The 20,621-nt window shown below is 33.0% G+C and overlaps 1 protein-coding gene across 6 annotated transcripts in view; it reads left to right on the plus strand.

Moving 5' to 3' along the window:
- The window catches only part of GRIK2 (glutamate ionotropic receptor kainate type subunit 2), a 358,260-nt gene that overhangs the window by 126,210 nt on the left and 211,429 nt on the right, over nucleotides 1-20,621 (plus strand). For all 6 annotated transcript variants that reach the window (XM_036379661.2, XM_054514245.1, XM_036379660.2 and 3 more), the window contains 3 exons: nucleotides 11,245-11,426; nucleotides 15,216-15,269; nucleotides 18,229-18,402. In XM_036379661.2, coding sequence (XP_036235554.1) covers nucleotides 11,245-11,426; nucleotides 15,216-15,269; nucleotides 18,229-18,402 — 410 coding nt within the window. The remainder of the gene's footprint in view (nucleotides 1-11,244; nucleotides 11,427-15,215; nucleotides 15,270-18,228; nucleotides 18,403-20,621) is intronic.

The raw sequence follows: 20,621 nt of genomic DNA on the forward strand, positions 1-20,621 counted from the left end.
ATAATAGCTACTTTCTGCTTCCTTCTTTGATTTAATTTCCTTTTTCTTCTATCAAGACTTTTTTTAATATAGCCCATATTTGTACAGGCAAAAAAATTGTAGTAAGGCTCTAAAACATTTTTCTTGCTAAAAAAGATAAATATTGCTTCTTTTGGTCATTTTAAATGGAAAAGCATATTTCTTTTAACTAGGATTTCGTGTTAAAAAACAAATGCGGAAACAGACAAAACTCCAGCAAAAATCCACCCCCTCCCCAAAAAAAAGAAAAAAACATCAACAAAATAAAAAAAACCCCAAAAATAAACAACAAAACAACAAAAACCCAAAACCCAAATCTAAAAAACCTCTTAGCAGGATGTAATGAGGGGCCGGTTAGTTTTTTTTCTCCCTTAAAGTAATTTATGGTCTCTTTGTTAATTAAATTCCACTAAACTGTCCCTGGACATTAATTAAGTCCTTTCAGATTTACAGATTTGCTACAGTCAATTGTTTTTAAGAAAGAAAAGTGGAAAAATGACAATATGTTTGTCATCTGCATGTCCTAATGGATTTAATTGGTCTCAAAACAATAACTTAATTTTGAGTATGTATTCTAATCTCTGTGCTGAAGAAAACAGACTAGGCAAACTGTAAATAAGTTTTTTAATTACAGACAATTAAAAAAAAGAGAAAAAAATGCATGAATAATTAGATGATGAGCTCTTAAATTATAGAAGCACTTGTAGAGATATCAATATTGATACTTTTATATATCAACAGAAGAAGTTGATATAAACAGCATTCTGGATATTTTTTCTTAATTAACTTTTGTTTTGGTCTTGAGTGAATGAGTATAAACACCAAAAATCTGTTACATCCATTAACAGAAGCCAAACTAAATGCTGAAAAATTATTTCAGAAATAAAAATGTTTTGTGTTGGTCTTTAGCAGTGAATCCTGTGCTTTAACTGAAATGAAGGAAGTTTAAAGATGTCATTTTGTTGCTATATTTACTCTAGTATGCAGGTGGCATTGATTTGTAATAAAATGACAATTTTTTTCTTGGGACTGGTATTAAAATTCCTATTATCTAATTACTGCTGTATTTGGTGTTATTTTGGCCTCATCTTGATTTTGTGTGCAGTTATGGCTCTCAGAATCAAAATATTATTAAGGTACTTGAATGTGTCTTGAGTAGGCCAACGAGGCTGGTGAAAGGGCTGGAAGGCTTGATGTCCTATGAGGACTGTGGGATATCAATATATATCAACAGAACAAGTTGATAACTAGGAACATTTAGGTTAGAACAAAATAACAAGTGTCCTTGAAAGGCTTGGGAAAATCCACCTAATGAGTTTGGTGGTTTGTTGGTGTTTTTTGTGGGTGGTGGTTTTTTTAAATTTTGTTTTGCTTTGGTTTTTTGTTTTCTTTTTTTGTTTTGTTTTGGTTTTGTTTGTTTGTATGTTTTTTATTATCATTAATTTTTATTCTTTAATTTTTTCAACATCAATGTTTTCATACTGATCTTAGAACAGAAAAAGAAAAGACAGATAAGGCTAATCTTCAAAAGTCTCTATCAGGACTATTTACTACCACTCGTGCTAATGTCTCTATCAAATGTGCAGAAACATTAAATTATAATGAATATTAAGTTATTCCACTGCCATTGATACTGATTTCTCAAATTGGATTTATGTTTATTTTATGTATAGATGAAAACTGTATCTAATTGCATCCGTGTGTACTTTTGTATATTTATAATGTTTTGACTTGTGCAGTTTTAGCTAGCATTTATTCTGGTTCTATGAAGCAGATGCAGAATTTAGAGTACTGGCTGCTTATGAATGGCTAGGTGGGTATTTTATTCTGCAAATGAATAAATTTTTGTATAAATAATATCAAAGATAGCAATTGGGGTGCATAGCTTAGCACAGAATGCTAAATGGAACTAATTAATTCCTAATTTGTGCATTATCAATTAACAGTTATTCTGTGTTGCTTTAGTGGAATGAATGAAATGAGTACCTAAAGTAGGGTATGTGAACAAAGTAGACTTGAAGCTTCCCATGCATATAAACTGGAATGGCATGTAGTTCTGTTCCACATCTTTTCAATCACCAGTTCAGAGAGGTTACAGCATTTCTAGCACTTTTTTGAACATTTTTATTGAGGAAAAAAGACTTTTAAGCCTTCTTTAATAAATTCAAATTTGGTAAAATTATAATAATTAATAACACGAATAATTTGGACAATGAGGGAATATTATCCTGAATGATTATATATTCCATAAAGTCTTTTAAATATAGAATGTTTCAAGTGCTGTGCACAGTAGTTTCACGGGAAGTTTCAATTAGTAGTTTTGTGCTAAACCTGATTGTGGTATTTGGATGTAGCTGGTTAGTCTATTCCTTTACTAAGACAGTTATTGCACATTTATTCTGTAAAGTCCAGAAATATTTTTTCTAGTGTTATATCAATATATCAGTAATATGGAGGATGTTGTGAAGTTAAAATTTCCCTTTCAAGCACTTTTAGTCCTTATGCAGATGTTCACGATTACTTTAGCTAGTTGTCTGAAGAAAAAGTGTTCAATTCTGTTATTCTTTTATGGCAAACTGGCCTGTAATTGTTCTTTGAGAATAATTCTGTACAGATTTCAATTAATTTTTTTAAAAGCAAAGTAAATGTTAACAAGTTAACAAAATGCATGATTCTAGCCCATCTTTCAGGAAAACATGTTGCTACAGCTCTCACCCATATTTTAACCAATAATTGAATTTGAACTTACTGCAATAAGACTCAGTGTCACAAAAACAAATCTATGGATTTAAAATAAATAAGTTTCAAAAGTACATAATATGTTTTATAGTATTTTTCGATAAGCCAAAGGAACAGAGGTGGAGGTAATATTTCCATAAGTTATAATAATTAACATATTTCAAATAGTGCTTTAATTGTTTTGCTAATGTGGGTTTGAAGAAACTTAAGAATTTAAACCTTACAGAAAACTGCCTAGGGAACTTCTTATCAAAATATTGTTTCATGAAGACTGGAAATTTTTTTATATGTCTAAATACAGACATATATGATAGGAAAACTAAGTGAAAAATGAAGAGGAAAACTGAGACAAGATCAGTTTCACATTCTTGTATGGGGCATACCTTTAAGATTTATCCAAACTGCAGTACAGTTTTACTCTTATTTCATATTACATACTTTAGTAATTGTAAAGTAAAAGGATTCCATATTTTATCCTCTGGCTGGGAGAACACTGTGAAATATACTTGTGATGTCAGTCCCTTCATGAATTGCTGCGTCACTCTCAGTTCAAATATTACTGTCTTGATTCATTTCAGCTTCAATTAGAGAGTTTTTTTCTCTCTTGCACTCTTACGAGTTCCTTTCTTTTAAAGCAAAAATGAAACTGCTTTTGTTTCCAAGAGTAAATGTGCTAAGCTGGTGTAAATTCTGTCTGAGGATGTTCATTTATGTGTCTTTTCAAGTTAAGACCATTTTAGAATTGCTAACTTGTTGTATTGCTTCTTTTGTCATTGATTCTGACATCTTTGACAAAATCTTTTATCTTTTGACAGTAGTATGGCTCTTTTTTTCACTCTTTACCCTCATTAAATTACACTGCTCATACATCATCCACTTGAGAGATCATATTTCATACAATTATGATAATTAATTTGAAATGCCCAGGACTGTTAATTCTTATTGCTGTCACCATCATAATACTGAATTAATGATAAAACTTTATGAAAATGTTCAAAAAAACATATTTAGAAAACAGAATAGCAACAACATTTCAAATCAGTCATATCATAACAAAGCATTTGACATAATAGAGCATAAATGTCAAATGTAGCTGGAGACTAGAAAAAGATGGCAAATCTAATATATTGATAAGGCATAATGTTGTCTTAATTTTCAGCATTTCCTTCAATTATGATATTTTTTCTTATATTTTCACACATTATATGCAAAGGTGAGGAAGGGATGGACAGGACTCAGTTTTTTATTTATTTTTTTCTAGTTGCCGTATGCTGCATCTGATAAGTACTCAGGTGGCAAAAGAAAAAGTTTTATGGTGATCTTCAAGATCAAAACTGTTCCATGAACTGAAGGTCTTTTAGTGGCACGTCAGTTCTCTCTTGTGGAACTATATGAGATGGGGTAGAGGGCTTTTTTCACTGCAGTACTGCAAAGCCTTTATTAGAAAAGAATTGTTACTGGAAATAAGCTGAATTGGGATTGGCTATTTGCAACTATAAAAGATGTTTGCACCCATGCTCTGATGTGCTTGCTTAGCATATTTAAGGAAAACAATAAAGCTGATTATTGCCTTGCTCTTCAGTTACAGCTGGTTATGCTGAAACAGCAGTACAATGGATTTAACATTCTGATGCTTAGACCCGAGATGCAGAAAAATTAAGTGATATGCACAGTATCAGAATAGAAATCTTGACTGTCTATGGAGTTAAACCTAGATCCATGGTTTTCTTGCAGTGATTTTTTTTAACCCTAAAACTAGTCTGTTCTATAGATGCTATTTTAGTAATTGCAACTTCAGTATTAGTCATGAATATAATTTTAAACACTTCTCCTTTCCTGTACTAAGTAACTGTTTAAAAATTATTATTTTTTTTAGTCTAAAAGAAAGGGGGATTGGGATTTTAGTTTGGGTTGGTTTTTATTTTTTTCTGGCCTAGTCTAGACACTTATAAATTTTTTCATAATAATGAGATTTGTATTTCAAATGCATATACATACCTGCACAGACATGTGTAATTAAAAATACAGTTCTGCCTTTTTTTTGTTTTTTGCTTGTTTTAGAAAGGAGAATTTTTCTCAGATACTGAGAATTGGAACAGGCTGTCCAGAGAGATGGTGGGGTCACCATTCCTGGAAGTTTTCAAAGAAATTACTTGGTACTTAGTGCTATGCTTGAATTGGTGTGGTGGTCTTTGGTCAAAGGTAGGGCTCTGTGATCTTGGATAATGTTTCTATGATTCTATTCTATTACACAGTCTAGGAAAAAAAATTCAGAAGAAAACTACCTAGCCTGAAACGTTTTCTCTGATTACTGGCATGGATGCCATCCAAGAGATAGTTTTCAAAAGTATTTTCAGTAGGAAATAATGTAACTTTTATTTGTCCTCTGATACTCAGTGGTCCAGAACTGCCTTTCAGGGTAACTAGTACCTTTATTTAGTGATATGCTCAAAAGAATTATTACCAAAACCCCCCACCCTTTCCTTCCCCTCTTCTCAAGAATCCCAACTTGATCAAATTATTTTTTTCCTAAAGCATAAACTGCTGCAATGTAAATTCTTTGAATGCGTTTGTATAGCCAAAAGGCCACATATGGGCAATGTGGCATTTGGAATTAATTCCTTAAGATATGATAGAACATGTCTATATATTCTAAGGTTGTCCTGATTTATAAACAGTGGTTTGCATCTCTTTTGTACCTCTGAGGAAGAGTTTGGTGAGTAGTCACACTGTATGGTTTGATAAGGAGATAGGGACATAGGTATAGGTAGTTGGACATTGTGCTCATTTTCTACATCTGCACTTTTCCCCCAGAAGGAAATTATATCATACAAATACACCTCCAGAACTCATTTGAGCAAATACTACTATTATCATGAATGATTCTTGTGTATTTGCTTGCCATCATGAATCTAATTTTTAAATTTTCAGCTAAAGACATTTGAAACAGAACAGCTATACTTTTGACAAAGGGCTTGTTAAATAGAATTTTCTTTGGTGAAAATTCTTTTGAAGTCAGTTACCAGACACATTTCCTTCTTTTTACTGATATAGTACTATTGTTTCCCTTGTAGAAGTCACGTTTAACAGCAAAATAAGTCAACATAATATTAGATATCCTTGAACTCCTCTTCATGTCCCTGCCACTAATCATAGCACATTTTAAATATTGTAGGTTGCAAATGGCATCAGACTCTAATGGATTAGTACTTATAAAATATATATACATGCATACACATATACTATTTGGATTGTTCTCCAACCCTTTAACTATGAGATTGAAAAATCCTGCTAAAATGTTGGACTCTAAAGCTACTAATAAGAAGCTGCATTAATTATGAAAAGACAATTGTTTTTTCTGGACTACATATCTTAGAACTTTTTCCATTAAAGAAACCATTCCTACTGTATTTAAATGGGATTAAATATAACTGGTGATCATTTTAAGGATGCTTTACACTGCTGGAATTGAGTGACATGATCTTAATGTACTACAAACTCTGAATATGAATAAATATGAAAGGTGCATCAAGCTGTCTTTTTCCTTTGTCTCTATTTCCTCTGTGCTTTTCTCAATGGTGTTGCTGTATTAGATACAACAGCACAAGGAACACAGAACAGCCCACTGTTAGAAAAACCCTACCAGCTAGTGCAATTCCTTTTTAATCCTTTCACTAGTGATTTTTTTTAGTTGAAGATGATAAAACTAGAGTTCATGGGTAATCTCTGCAAGTCATTTTGCAGCAATTAACTGTTCCAATTGATGTGAAACATTCTATCAATGCTAATAAACCAGCATTCTCCTCCCTTCTACCCATACCCCTTTCAAAGCCTAATACGCAATGAGATTTTTCTGAGACATAACTAAAATAACTGGGCAGGGGGTTGTCAGGGAAGGAGAAGAGTACAGAGAGGTGTGAGAAGAAACAACTTGCTAAAAATAGAAAGACTGCTTTCTGGCAGTTCTGCAAAGCAGTATATTATTAGTTTTGAAATTTTTGACATGGTTAAGATAAAGAGTAGCCTTTAAAAGAGCATTAGTGTTTTCTTACAGAAAAAGGTTGATGTGTTCAGCCTATTGCAAAGTGCATTTGCTTGCATTCTTCCTGTGCAGCACAAAGGCAGCATTAATGGGAATGATAAATAGTTTGATGAGCAGGCCAGGTGGCGCAGCAATGGCCTGCAAGACTGCTGAGCTGGAGACAGGTTTTAAAACAAACTTGGGGTTCTTGCTTCCTGGACTGGTTGAAGTTGAACATGTCGAGGAGGTAATGTGATTGATCTCTTTGGAGGAAGATGCCAGCTGGAGAGCTCACAAGCTGCTCCTTCAGGATTCTCCTTAACGATGAATTGATGGCAGCTTCTGAAAAGAGTTACTCACACCGCACTCTTCCCAGCCATTCAGAGGTAGGGCTCTATCACAGTGGCTGCTAAAAGAAGGAATTGAGAGTTTGAAGGGACAGGAAAAAGGTGTCCCTGGTGAAAGAAAATGCAGGAAGTACATTCCCAAAATGCCGCTATTATTTCTATACTGTTGTAAAATAGATTTTTTTTTTAGGGGCTTATACACACAAATGGTTGTATTCTGTTCGCTTTGGGGTTTTTTATTTGTTTTTGTTTTGTTTTTCTTGTGGGTTTTTTTGTTTGTTTGTTTGCATTTTTGGGGTTTCTTTTGGTTTTTTTTTCATTACATATGAATATTGTAAATCCTAGTAAAATAAGAGGTCACCTTTGCATATGAGGACTGCAATTCATATTATATTTTAAATCAATTATTTTTAAATTATTCTACACAAGTGTTCAATTAAAAATATTCTAGATATCCTCAAAATCATGGTGAAGAAAAGACTTGTTTTGTTTTTAGCGTCATAGTCCTTGTAGTTCTTGAATTATATTCCTCCCTGCATTGGAAGTTCTGATACCTCTTCTGATAAGCTATGTATGTGTCCTTTTGAAGCTGTCCCTTACTGATTCAGAAACTTTATTTCTCAGTTCATGATAACTTGTTACTTTTATCGTGCATAACCAGCTTGTTATGACATTTCTTCTGATGTCAGACAACAGCAATGAAACTTTGGTATTATCAGTAGCTTAAGAATTTTAGTCAATGTGTAAATATGTTTGTTTGACTTGAAATGAACAATATGCACAAAGGATAGAAGAATAGAAATTGAGTCCCACTGACAAACTGCACATAGTAGGAACAACCAATCTTCTTTGAGTCTTAGGAATCCCAATCATCCAGATGGAGAAAGTGAAAAAAATAGAAGAAATTTTGGTAACATCTAAAAATGATAGCAAACAATAATTTTTCTGATTACACCTGATGTATTCAGGACTAAATGTTGAGGAGAATAAATAAGGAAGAGCTCATTTTTTGTTACTCCAGGGCATTAGTTTTACTGTTAAAAGCCTTTAAAATTTGATATCTGATAGCTGTGAAAAACTGAACTCCAAACAGTTTGTTACTATAAAGATTGGGGAACAATTTATTTATATCCTACATGTATTGCCTGGTTAGTCCTCAGCTATTTTGTGTTCTGATCTCCTGGAACTTTTTTGGCCATTGCTACAGCAAAAACTACTCCAGCAGAAGCCAGGATGTTAGGGTATTCAGGAGAAGAGAAGATCAGTGGCAGGCAGGTGTTGGAAAGCAGCCCTTCTATGGTTCGTTCCTCAGACGAACCCAAGGGCTGCAATTTTCATGCAGGACCTTGTTCTTTTGGTTTATATCTTTCCAGTGCTTAATTTTTAATTTGGTTACGAATAATGACCCACTGTTCAATATTTAATCTAGAAAAGATTTTGTTTGTGTATGGTGGTGGTTTTGTTTGTTTGTTTTTAGATAAATTATTCTGTTCTTCAGGAAATTATTTTGGTTTTACTTTTCAGTAAAACTAATTTATTCTTTGCACACTTTTAAAAACACAAATGCTACATCCCAAATGGTATATGCAGTGTACAAGGAAACCTCTAGCCTTTAATTAGTATTTGAAAGAGCCAGCTTTTGAAGTAGGATCCAGAACTGGAATCAGTTCCCTCTGATCTCAGATCCCACTAATGCCTGAATGGGAAAATCCTGCTTCTCAACATTTTACCAGAGAAATAAAAAGTATCAGAGTAAGGTATGCTCAGCACTGTCTGATATTTTTTTGTTCTGTGAGGTGTTTCTCTGCAGCAAGGAGCTGTAGGGTAACTGTGGCAGTGGTACTTGCCACCTGTGACGCACCTTCACAGCAGCGCCCCACACCGCGCACGCTCCACAGAGTCGCATGTCGTCACTCCCTTGCAAGTGAGGGGGGTTTGTTTTCCAAAATCATCCTGTTGAGAGCCCAGCAAGCTGGAAACTGTTGAACATATGCCAGTAAAGAATTTATTCCTTATAGTGGGTGGCCAAGTGGACCACTGAAGTGAGTCATTTAGTAGAGTGGAACATGTTTTGTTCCCTGTAATAATCCATCTCAACTTTACAACTTTACTGGTGGCTGGAAACATGATGACATATATATGTTAAAATCTTAAAAATGGATGTACTCACTCTAACTATTACTAAAATTAAATATTCTACTACATGTAGAAGCTATGAAAAATATTACCCATTAAAAGTTTAAGGTTTATTTTTATTTCACATTGATGAGGACAGGAGAAAAACATATCTTTGAAAAAGCTGGAATTTTCTTGTGTCTCAGACTTAATTTATCTTAAAATATATTTTGAGAAATCTCACTGGTTACTATTTGTAATTGACAGTTATTAAAAGCATAAATACTTCTTCCTGTGCTTGCCTGCACATCTGTACTGTCCCAGCACTGAGGTCCAGTCAGTGCATTGAAGAAATATGCATTTGCAGGTTTTCTTCCCCACATTCTCACACTCAGGTTTCTTTGGTAGCTTTCTACCTTTTGCACTGCCTTCCAAGGTGGTACTTTGTTTATTCCTCGTCATTTCTTATCACTTCTCTATCAGATACATAGGTAACCCAGAAGGCAGATACTATCATAGCATTCTCCTTGTCAGACTTTAATTACTCTAGTTCCTGCATCTGTAAATCTCCTATTTCAAATTTTGGTGTGATTTTTTCTTTCTCTGAGGTAGTCCAATAATGATAAGATTTATGAAGATTACAAATTTATTTTTTTTAAATTCTTGAATAGCCCAGTTAGGACCTTTAAGGACTTATGTTCTTGGGTAATTCTCTGGAACAGAACAAAGTTTGGAAGTTTTGAAATCCTTGGGTTTCATTCACTGCCATTTCCTGAGGTTATCACGGTTAGAGCATAGAGCCAATAGCGCCAAGGTTATGGGTTCAACTCCTGTGTGGGTCATTCAGTTAAGAGCTGGACTTGATGGTCTTTGCAGGTTCCTTCCAACTCAGAATATTCTGTGGTTCTCAAACTAATTAAGCTATATGCTTAATTCATTAGGGTATTGGAAAACAATTCAAAAACTCCTGTAGGCAAGAAAACTCTTGCCATGCTGTAACAAATCTTGGACCTACAGTAAAAGACCAAAACTGTATTGCATTGGTGCAACCAGTGGGGATAGATCAAGGGACCTGTCAGTTTGTATTTTCTTACATTTGTTTACGAAAATTTTGTAATCTAAACTTGCTGCAGAAAAAAAAGCAACATCTCTTTTCCTTTTCTTCCTATCCCATTTCAAAGTTTCTTGGCAGCTTAACTGTCCATCCCATCTCCAAAGGTGTAACAAAGGTGATTGGTGTAACACCTGAAAATATGCTTAAAACACGCACATTAGGGACTCTGCCCTTTTGAGTAAGAATGCTTTGAAAGAGCAGTTTGCAGTCAGGAAAGAACAGTTAGTCTTCCCTTTAACATTTGGTATATTAAAAATACTCAGTACGTGTACAGAAAACTTGAATATCATAAATCACTGTAATGTTTCATACAATCAAATTAATTTCAAAGTCACTTCCAAAAACATAGTAAGTTTTGTTCTGGAGCTGTTTTAATTCCAAAACTGGCAGAGTAGTGTAAAGCTACTTCTGTTTCTCACTGTTCTTGAAAAGTGATTCAGTATAGACATATGAGAGGAGATTTGAGAGTGTTATACAGTGGTGAAATGATTCACAACTTTGTATGTAAACTTGATTTATTATTTGGGAGACTGTCTAGTCTGATTAAAAACTATTAGTCTGGGATATGGCTTTAATTGAATTAGAGTAATATGTTCTTCGAAGAGGAATGTCACAGTTGCATGATAAGGCTAGAGGAAGATTTGTCTGTCTGAAGGTAATCCTAAATGAGGCTCCTTACTCTCCATTAATATTAAGGGAAAAGAGACTTGTACTAAAGTGTTGGGAGTACAGATACTTAATTTTTCTTTTTAACAACATTTTTGTGTATCAGTTCCAACCAAATGAGAAAGGGAAAAAAATCTGGAAACTTTGAATGCTTATAGTATATTCTCCTGCTAGTAGTTCAGGTTCTTGTTGTGATAATTTTCCTGACTCCTGTTTTCTTTAAGGTCTCATTCGATTACAAGAGCTCATCAAGGCTCCATCACGATACAACCTAAGACTAAAAATCCGTCAGTTACCGGCTGACACAAAAGATGCAAAGCCATTGCTAAAGGAGATGAAAAGAGGCAAAGAATTCCATGTAATCTTTGACTGCAGCCATGAAATGGCAGCAGGCATCTTGAAACAGGTAATCCTCATTCTGCTTTAGATGTCTTAATCTTTTTCATCCCTAATAAATAAAAGTATTATCCAGACCTATTGGTATTTAACAAGCAGGGAAATTGTATGTCAGTTTTACTCAGGCCTTACTGAAAATCAGCCAAGGATTTCAGAGGCAATTTTATTGGTGACACAAAAGGTAGGTGCTTTAATTATGCTTTTATAATGAAAGAGTTTAAATAATTTATGTTCAGGAGGAACATGAAGACATATTAATCTTTCAACTATGAAGAACTGGTGCTTTGGAGAATTGATGCTTAAAGCATGGTTTTAAATGCTTGATTAATGTTATTTTATACAGCAAATCTTTATGTATGTATGTATTTATATATTTGTTTTTATTTGAGGCCTCTAGGATGTGTATTCCTAATCAGAGACTGATATCTGAACAGTATGTTATCAAAAGACCACTTTGATGTCTTCCATTGAGAGGACAGATGTCACAGACATGTTTTATGAAGAATCCTTTCCTTAGGATTTTTTCTCCTGAGCAGCTGAGAGGCCTCAGGAACAAAATGTCAACAATGACTATCTGCTGCTGTGGAATGCAACAGGTGGATCTGTGATTGGTTGTTTCTAATTAATGGCCAGTCAGAGTCCAGCTATCTTAGACTCTCTCAGTCAGTCACAAGTTTTTGTTATCATTCCTTTTCTATTCTTAGCTAGCCTTCTGATCAGATCCTTTCTTCTATTCTTTTAGCATAGTTTTAATATATTATATATCATAAAATAATAAATCAAGCCTTCTGAAACATGGAGTCAACATTCTTGTCTCTTCCCTCATCCTGGGACTCCTGCGAACATTATCACAGACAGAATTGATATCTCAGAGCCATATTCTCTTTGCACTAATAATGGAACCGCAAAACACCCAAGTACATTTGGATTGATGCTTTCAAAATATTGTGTACAGATGAAATGAGTAGGTGAGATACAGAAAAATTCCAGATATTTTACTGGCTCAGAGACGATCTTCCCCATAGTTTTTTAATTAAGCTATGACTTCCAATAAAGAGGATAGGAGGAATACCTAAACTGAAACAGTATTCTACACTTCTAATGCATAGCTTTTAGTGACTTTAATTCAAGTTTATTCTATGTTTGCTAGAAAACTGTAGGGTCTAAATTGAAAACAAAATGTATTTAAGAGTTGGAAATATGTGTCTCATTAGAGGTACTTACAGGTATTATTGTGGGTGTAATTAAAATTGCTAGTAAGTCTACATGTGTAATATAATTTCTTTTCTTTATTGTTCATTGATTGAAAAACTTTTATTAGTTCCTAGTAATTTTAAACCTCTGCTAGTGGTTTTTTCTAAACATAAGCCATCCTAGTTATTCTGGTTGTTTAGAACAAATCATTGAATGTACATTTAATTATTTTAAATATTTAAAATCTAAACAATGCAAATGGGAAATGTGTTGATGGCAATATTAAGCTGCAATACTAACAATAACTCCATTGAGATACATTAGTTATACACTACCTAGAAATTTTTAGGTGAAAAAACTCTTATTTTGCAGTATACAACATTGTGAAAAATGTATGAATAGAGGGAAATGGGAACAAAATTAAAACCATTGTATCTTCAATCATGTCCCAGGACCCAAGAGCGAGCATTAAGCCTCTTTAAATCAAATAATGGACTGTTTCATCAAAGCACACTGGTTATCCTAAAGATTACAGAGGGAAGATACAGGAAAAAAAAACTTTCATAAATGTTTAGATCTTTATACAGATTCTGTAGATTTTTATTTTTCCATTCAGGTCCTATACTGCAATGCTCTAAATATGCCCAAAATTTGTAGTTTTGAAGCTGAATGTGAGCACTTGTCATTGAAATTGACTCAAGAGGTGTTGAGAATATATTTATTATTTAATGTTAATATTCCAAATATAGTGTTTAAAAGTGATTATTTAAAAAATATTTATATATCCATTTCTCAATTATTGACTGATCAGATTTTTTTCCCTGTTAATGGAGGGATGAATCTTGGGAGACATGACAAGGAGTTTCATTTTGAGAGGATAATTGGAAAGATTAACAGTGGAGCTGGTGGAAGACTACACAAGTTGAAAATAAAGAAAGCGAAGTACCTTGAGAACCTAGTGAAACAGCAACTACATTTTTCTGGCCAAAAATATGTAATGAAAAGTAAAAAAAAAAATCCCATCAATTAGACAAACATACCTAAATTAAGGCGAATCTCATTGTTATCTACATCACCAGGCAACCAGGGAAACCATACATAATTTAAAAGGTTAGGGAAGCACTGTAATAATGAGAATTGAGAAATTAAAATGTTTGAAGAGGAAAAAGAAGTGAGATCTTTAGAGAAGTGAGAAGGTGAAAGCAGGAAGACCTGGAAAAGAGACAGAATCATTGCACAGCAGAATAAGGAACAACTGTAGGATGGTGTGTAGGGACTTGGAGCATGAAAGACTTGACTAGAAGCAATTTGATATAGGTGACTGCAAATGTGTCACCCATACACATATAGAGGAAGACATTTTGGTTTTATGAAAAAAAAGTTCTTATAAAAGCTAAGAATATTTGTAGTTTAGAGTTCCTAATAAAGTTGTGATATTTCTTATGGGAATGTGGTTTTCCTGTGTTTGAGACTTTAATTTCTACTGGAACACTATACTCTAGTTCTAAGTACTGTTGTGGAGTTGTCAGTACATTAGTATAGGCATTCTGTGGAAAAGTGATGTTTTTTCAAAATCTTGTTTAAAATATTATAAAATCTGATTTACAACTTGTGTTTGGATTAGTTTTCAATTTTTTTATTTTGAAAAGATCATATAGACTATTAATTTCATCATTTTTCAGACAATGTCACAAGTAAAAAGGCTCCTACAGCCTTCAGAATGCTGACAATTCTTTTTAATACAAATTCTGATATTGTCACAGTAGTATAATTGTGGCCTTCAGTGTCTTTAAGGAGTCCATCTGGTAGCAACTTGGTGAAGAATTCTTTTGATAGTTCCTGGACAGGAAGAAAATACTAAGACAACTTTTGTGAAGAGCATGAAGATAAATGCTTTTCTGGGGAAAATGCCCTTGGTGAATAAACATGATGAAACATAGTTTTTAATCTAAATATTTTTTTATGCAGTTGAGAGGAAAGCATGAACTCTTAAAATGCACAGTTTATCAAAAAACTACTTTGTATTACATAGATGGAAAGAGTGATGAAGGTACTTGAGAGATACCTGAATTTATAAATGATTCTATGAATATTTGTTCATTTTTATTTAAGTAATATCTCTCTTGCTGTTCAGAACTTGACTTGAGAATTTTCTTCCATGGTTGGAAAAATGTACACATGTATAATATAAGCTTGGCTCCTTCTTTTAAACGCATTCATCAAAATAGAAAAAAAATCCTATTAGGTAATTCATTTTAAAGAAAAGGTTCAATAATGAATGAAAATATTGTCGACTCAAATTATGTGTTGTAACTTAATGTATCCATTAGTATGTAAAAATACAAGCCTCTTTCACATTTACTGCACTAAACAGTCCAATAATATTCTTTCTATCAGAAGATCTGGTTCATAAATTCCTTTAATAGTCAGTAATCTTCTCTAACTGCTAAGAAATTACTTGCTTGACCTAATTTTAGCATAATTCCAACCCAATAGCCTCATCTTAGTAGTGTTCTTTTGCAGTGTTTCATTTGCCATGTGAGTGTGATAAAAATGTATTATATGGCCTCAGAAACATTAATCTTTTGTTTTTTTTTTTTTTAAGGCTTTAGCTATGGGGATGATGACAGAATACTATCACTATATCTTTACCACACTGGTAAGTGGCTTGTGAAAACATAGTGATGCCATCCAACACAGACATTACTTTCCTAATTATATTGCTTAACAAAGTGGATAAGGTCTCTCTGGTATGGGGTGTGAGTGCAAGATGTTTTCTTTGCTGAGTTTTCTTACTTTCAGTGAAAACTCATCAGGATGGTTTAATTATTTTTCAGCAGTGTGCCCTGAAAACTGATAGACCAGAAAAAAGCATCTGGCTGTGGCACTTTTAACTATCAAGGAGGGTCAAATGTATAATTCATAATTCATTGTTTTATGCATTTTGTCCTTTCTGTCTTTTAGCTGTTTGTATGTGAAGATTAAGACATTTTAAAATTTACTCATATATTCCATATTTTTGATTCAACATTTTACAAGGTAGTTCTTCTCTGTCATATGATTCATGAATAATTTCGTGTGAATCTGAGCAGCATTTTATTTAACAATTCATATGAGCTTTTTAGGCACATGAATTATGCAATATTCTTTGGTGTCCACTGTAAATGTAACTTAGAAGGGATTTGATCTTTCTTGGATCTATCATTTGAAATAAATGAACATTTAAAATATAATGCCCTTACAAAACAAACATGTATGTGAAGACCTTTTTCCTGCTTATGATAGCCTAACTAAGAAACAGTTTAAAAGCTGGTAAAATATTATTCTAGAGACTACAGTCTCCAGATTTGTGCACATTTGTCTGTCTTGAATTTGCATTCAATTTTGTCTAATTAGATTGCAGTTCATGATGTTTTTTAAAAGAAAAGCATGAGACAAATGTGAGACAGATGTGCCTTGGCAAAACCAAGCTTGACCTGAACCATGTTTAAAATCACATACATGCTTAAACTCTTATGAAAATAAATCCTTTGTGGTAGGGTAGGAGTCCACCTCAGAATCACAAAACAGAAGTTCATGTATAGTATTAACATGAAATAGCTAGTTGGATAGAAAGCAAAATAACTTGTAAATTTAAAAGGCACACCCTGAACAAATACCTATCTTATTTTAGAAGAGTAAATTTATCTGTCACTTACAGATTTAGGATTTCATGTGATAGAATTTCCCTCACTAAATAGATTTCCTGCCATAAAAATAGATTATAGATGTTTTGAAGGTTTTTCATTCATTTTTAAAAATTTTTGCCATAGATGAAAATTGTTTCTTTGAGTACTGTGCTGTCCTTTGGCATTGAATTCTCACTCTTAAAGCTCTGTTTAAAAATCAGGATTTTCTGTCATTCCTATTTACTTATTAAAACATTATATTTTCTGTGGAGACAAGAGTATTATATTGACTTGGAATTATCAAGAGATAATTTACTGTGCACAAACATATCAGAGATTTTGATTTTGAAGCATACCTCTGGAACAGAATCAGAATTTAGTTGTTTTTATATATTAATTGCTTCTTACCTGACATGGTGAAAGTCCTGTCAAATAAATTTTCCAGTCACAGTGTTTACAACAGTCTTCTGTGTAATCTCCTCTTGATTGATTCAGGATGTAATGCACTGGCTCATTAATACACTGACCTGTGTGCATTTGTAATAAATGCATAATATTGTTTATATTTATTACATTCCAGTATAAAAATAAATGTGTTTGGATTAAAAAATTGCATTCAAGTTCTGACTTCTTGCACAGTAAAAACTGAGAGAATTTTTTAAAGAGAAAGATGTAGTGTAGTTCTTGTTGTGTCCAACATTTCCTTTGCAATAAAATGTTTTATTTCTTTGAAAAGAGGATGAGAAGTTATTTTAAATTAATTTTGAAACCTGCATATCTTAGATATTGTGAATGGGAAAGTAAATCATATTACTAACTATGCAATTAAAAATGGGTAGTGATTGATAACTGGGTTGATATTTTTATGGGCTTTGTGATGTTAACAATGGGTGTTGTATTTGGATTTTCTGTAGTACAATATTTGATCTTTAGATCTAGCCAGTAAACAAAATGGATTCAGACAAGTGTTACACCTAAAGCCAACTGACAGCAAAAATTAAATTAAAAATTAGATGAATGAATACCTATGAATTATGGGGAAAAATTCTATTTTCAATAAATTTAAATTATGTTATAGGGAAAGAATAGATTATGTATAACCTTGATTACATCTTTTTTCCCCCCTGGTCAAAACTTGATCTTAGACCCAAGTTTCCTGAAGTCTAGTACTGTTTCTACATTGCTTCTTAGGATTTGATCAAAGCACTAGGATAACCTTGAATTTACTTTCTTGAGCTAAAATTTGAATTGTTTTACTTTTTATTAGTTATATTTCCCCCTGTGTATATTTGAGGGCTAACTGTGCACACACACACAGAGATATACTGAAAACATGTAAATTGGCAAAAGTTATTCTTGCAAAGATGAATTCCTAACCAAAGAAATGTCCATATTTGGAAGTATGTTGATGACAGTGAAAAAATGCTTTTGATTAAATTTAAAGCCATGTACATTTCTCTTTCTCCCTGCTCACCACCACCCCCACTCCCTGCCTACTCTCCTCCACCAATTTATCCTCCTAAGATTAACATGTTTAAATTTCACTGAAAATGAAAGCTCAAGGAAACTTGTCCAGTTTATTTCATTATTCCATGTTTGTTTAGTTTCTGGTAAGTTCAAGAACTAGCAATTAGTATTAATATCTAGAAATTGAAAATTTCTAGATATTAATTACTGTAGTATTTTAGTCTACCTCATAGTAGATACAGTTCTGTAACTGGACTAACACTTCCTGAAAGTCTGGTCTTCTTCCTCTGAGAATCAGATTACTCCCGCCACAAGGGCGGCCACGTTGCTTGCTCACAGACACAGGCCCTCAGACAAGCAGAACACATTTCCTAGCATAAATAGCACTGAAAAATTACCATGTTCTCATCTGGGGAGATGGTCCAACAGTTGAAATAACAATTGCAGTGTATTACAGAATTTATACAATGGTGACTTTTTCAGGACCTGTTTGCCTTGGATGTGGAACCCTATCGGTACAGTGGTGTTAACATGACTGGATTCAGAATCCTAAACACAGAAAACACCCAGGTGTCATCCATCATTGAGAAGTGGTCTATGGAGCGCTTGCAAGCACCACCAAAGCCTGATTCAGGTTTGCTGGATGGATTTATGACGGTATGAATACCAGTATTTGGTTCCTTTTATTATATGTTTGTGAAGCTAAAAAAAATATAACTCCTTTTTGTTAAAAATGTTTAGAGGTATGTAACCAAATATTATTGTAAACATAAGTCAGAGAGTAACTGTCATGCTTCTGTTAATGTTTTGCAGATGGAATACATGATTATATTAACTTTTTTTTCAAAATTACATGTACTGTATTTTTTTTCAAATTATAATGCCATATTCTAAATATCAGATTCACCTAATTTCCTTAATTTGCTGGTGAAATGTTTTTATGGGATAAAAATCAAGCTAATGAAAATTGTCTCTTTCTCTACATTTCGTGCCTTATTCATTTGAGATTCATTCATTAATAATGTGTACTTTCTAATGTTTACATGAATCAAGTTTTAAAATATTTTATTAATATTATGAACAGGACCTCATTACTATCTTTTGTCCTTTCTGTTCTCTCAGATTCATCTGATAATTAATCTGGTTTTTTGTTTTCATTTTTTTCCTTGCATTTTGTCACTGGTCTTTGGTCTCCCTTCAGTTCATAAAAATCTCAGCTATATTCCTGCAAACAAACTTTCATTGCTAGGTTTTGGTGAGTTTCTGCTCATTAGTTGGAATTCAATCTGGAATTATAATAGGAATTATAATATCAGGAAGGAAATTATTTTAAAAGATATTCTACATTAGGTCAGCTTTAGTCTTCAAATTTGTTGAAAGATTTTCCACTTTGGCCCCTTAGCAATTTAGGTAGTTGGGTTTTGTTTGACTTTGATTTTTATTTTTTGGTAATTTTTTTTGTTGTTGTTGTTAGGTGGTTTTTTGTTTGGTTTTTTTTAGGCTTCTCAATTTGAAAAATAGAAAATTCTATTTCTTGAAGACAGGTATTTTAGTAATAGATCAGATGCCTAGATTGTGTTAATTATTCCACATAAGTCATCTAATCAACATTTTTTTTCTACTGATAAGGTTTAATGATCTTATAGATATTAGGTACTAAATTTCAATCAATATTTTATTAAGTTAGTTTAATTTTTTTCTAGAAAATCACCCTTTTTAGGGAAAAATACTTTTTTAAAGTACTTACTGTGTATTATGTTTTGAACATGATAATTTGAAACATTTTAAATTTAATTTGTTTACTAATTTCCTTGCACTTTACAGACTGCATCACATGGTAGTTTAAAATTATTTTGTTCATTTCTGTAAATAATTTCAAAAAAGAAAATGAACCCCCAAAATCTGAAAATTGTGTGAAACCCACATCTGGTTTATATATAGCTGCTACTTATTACTGTAAGTCATTCTTTAATGCTTCCTTGTTTGCATTAATACTCTCAATTCTTTTTTTTACCTTTTTGAATTTAAAATTTGCATAATTTCTTCTCATTCATTGTAGTTGTATATTTTATGTACTGATCAAAGACGTGACTGATCTCAGACCTTTGGATATTTACAAAGATCAGTAGTGATAGTTATTTTATGAGAACATATGGCCATGGTGAAAAATAATGGAATAACAAATATTGGAATAGAGTTCTGTGGGCCAGTTGAATGTTTTTCATCTCCTGTGGTGCTGTAAAGAAGGTGCTCTTCTCAGAAAACCTTCTGATGTGCAGCAGCACCCTATAATTGCTATTATAGGACTCTGTAAGAATAATATTTTACATCATTACTTTGCCTCAGGAGAGAAAAGTACAAAAAAGTGCATGAAAAACATAGTGGCTTCTCTTCTGGACTTGTAAGAGCCCTCTATGCTCCAAGTGGAACCAAGTGTTGATACAGACTGTGATGAATATTTTATGGTCATTCTTTTTGTGGATTAAGCATTTAAATGTGCTCTGATTACCTGGCTTTTAAGTACCTGAGAGATGCAGATAGTATTTAAATTTTATTTAAAGGGCTAATAATCTTGGCAAACATTATGAGTTTACAGAGTTTTTTGATCTGGTCCTTAGATACAAAAAATCATCCACAGTGTGTCCATTTGGGTGGTGTGAAGGAAAGTCAAATCATGATGTCATTGCACAATGTTCTTTCTGTGCCCAGAATAAAAAATTTTATCGACTTATTATCAGGGAAGTTGTAAAATCAGTTGAGTGTGTAAAATTTGACTTTCATGTCACTGTTCATGTGTATTTAAAGTCAAAAATGGACTTGGAAATCAAAGACTCTTCACAGATAAAGGTGCTATGGCGTACTCTAACTGATCTGGG

The sequence above is a fragment of the Molothrus ater genome, chromosome 3 (assembly GCF_012460135.2).
Source record: "Molothrus ater isolate BHLD 08-10-18 breed brown headed cowbird chromosome 3, BPBGC_Mater_1.1, whole genome shotgun sequence".
Lineage (NCBI taxonomy): Eukaryota > Metazoa > Chordata > Aves > Passeriformes > Icteridae > Molothrus > Molothrus ater.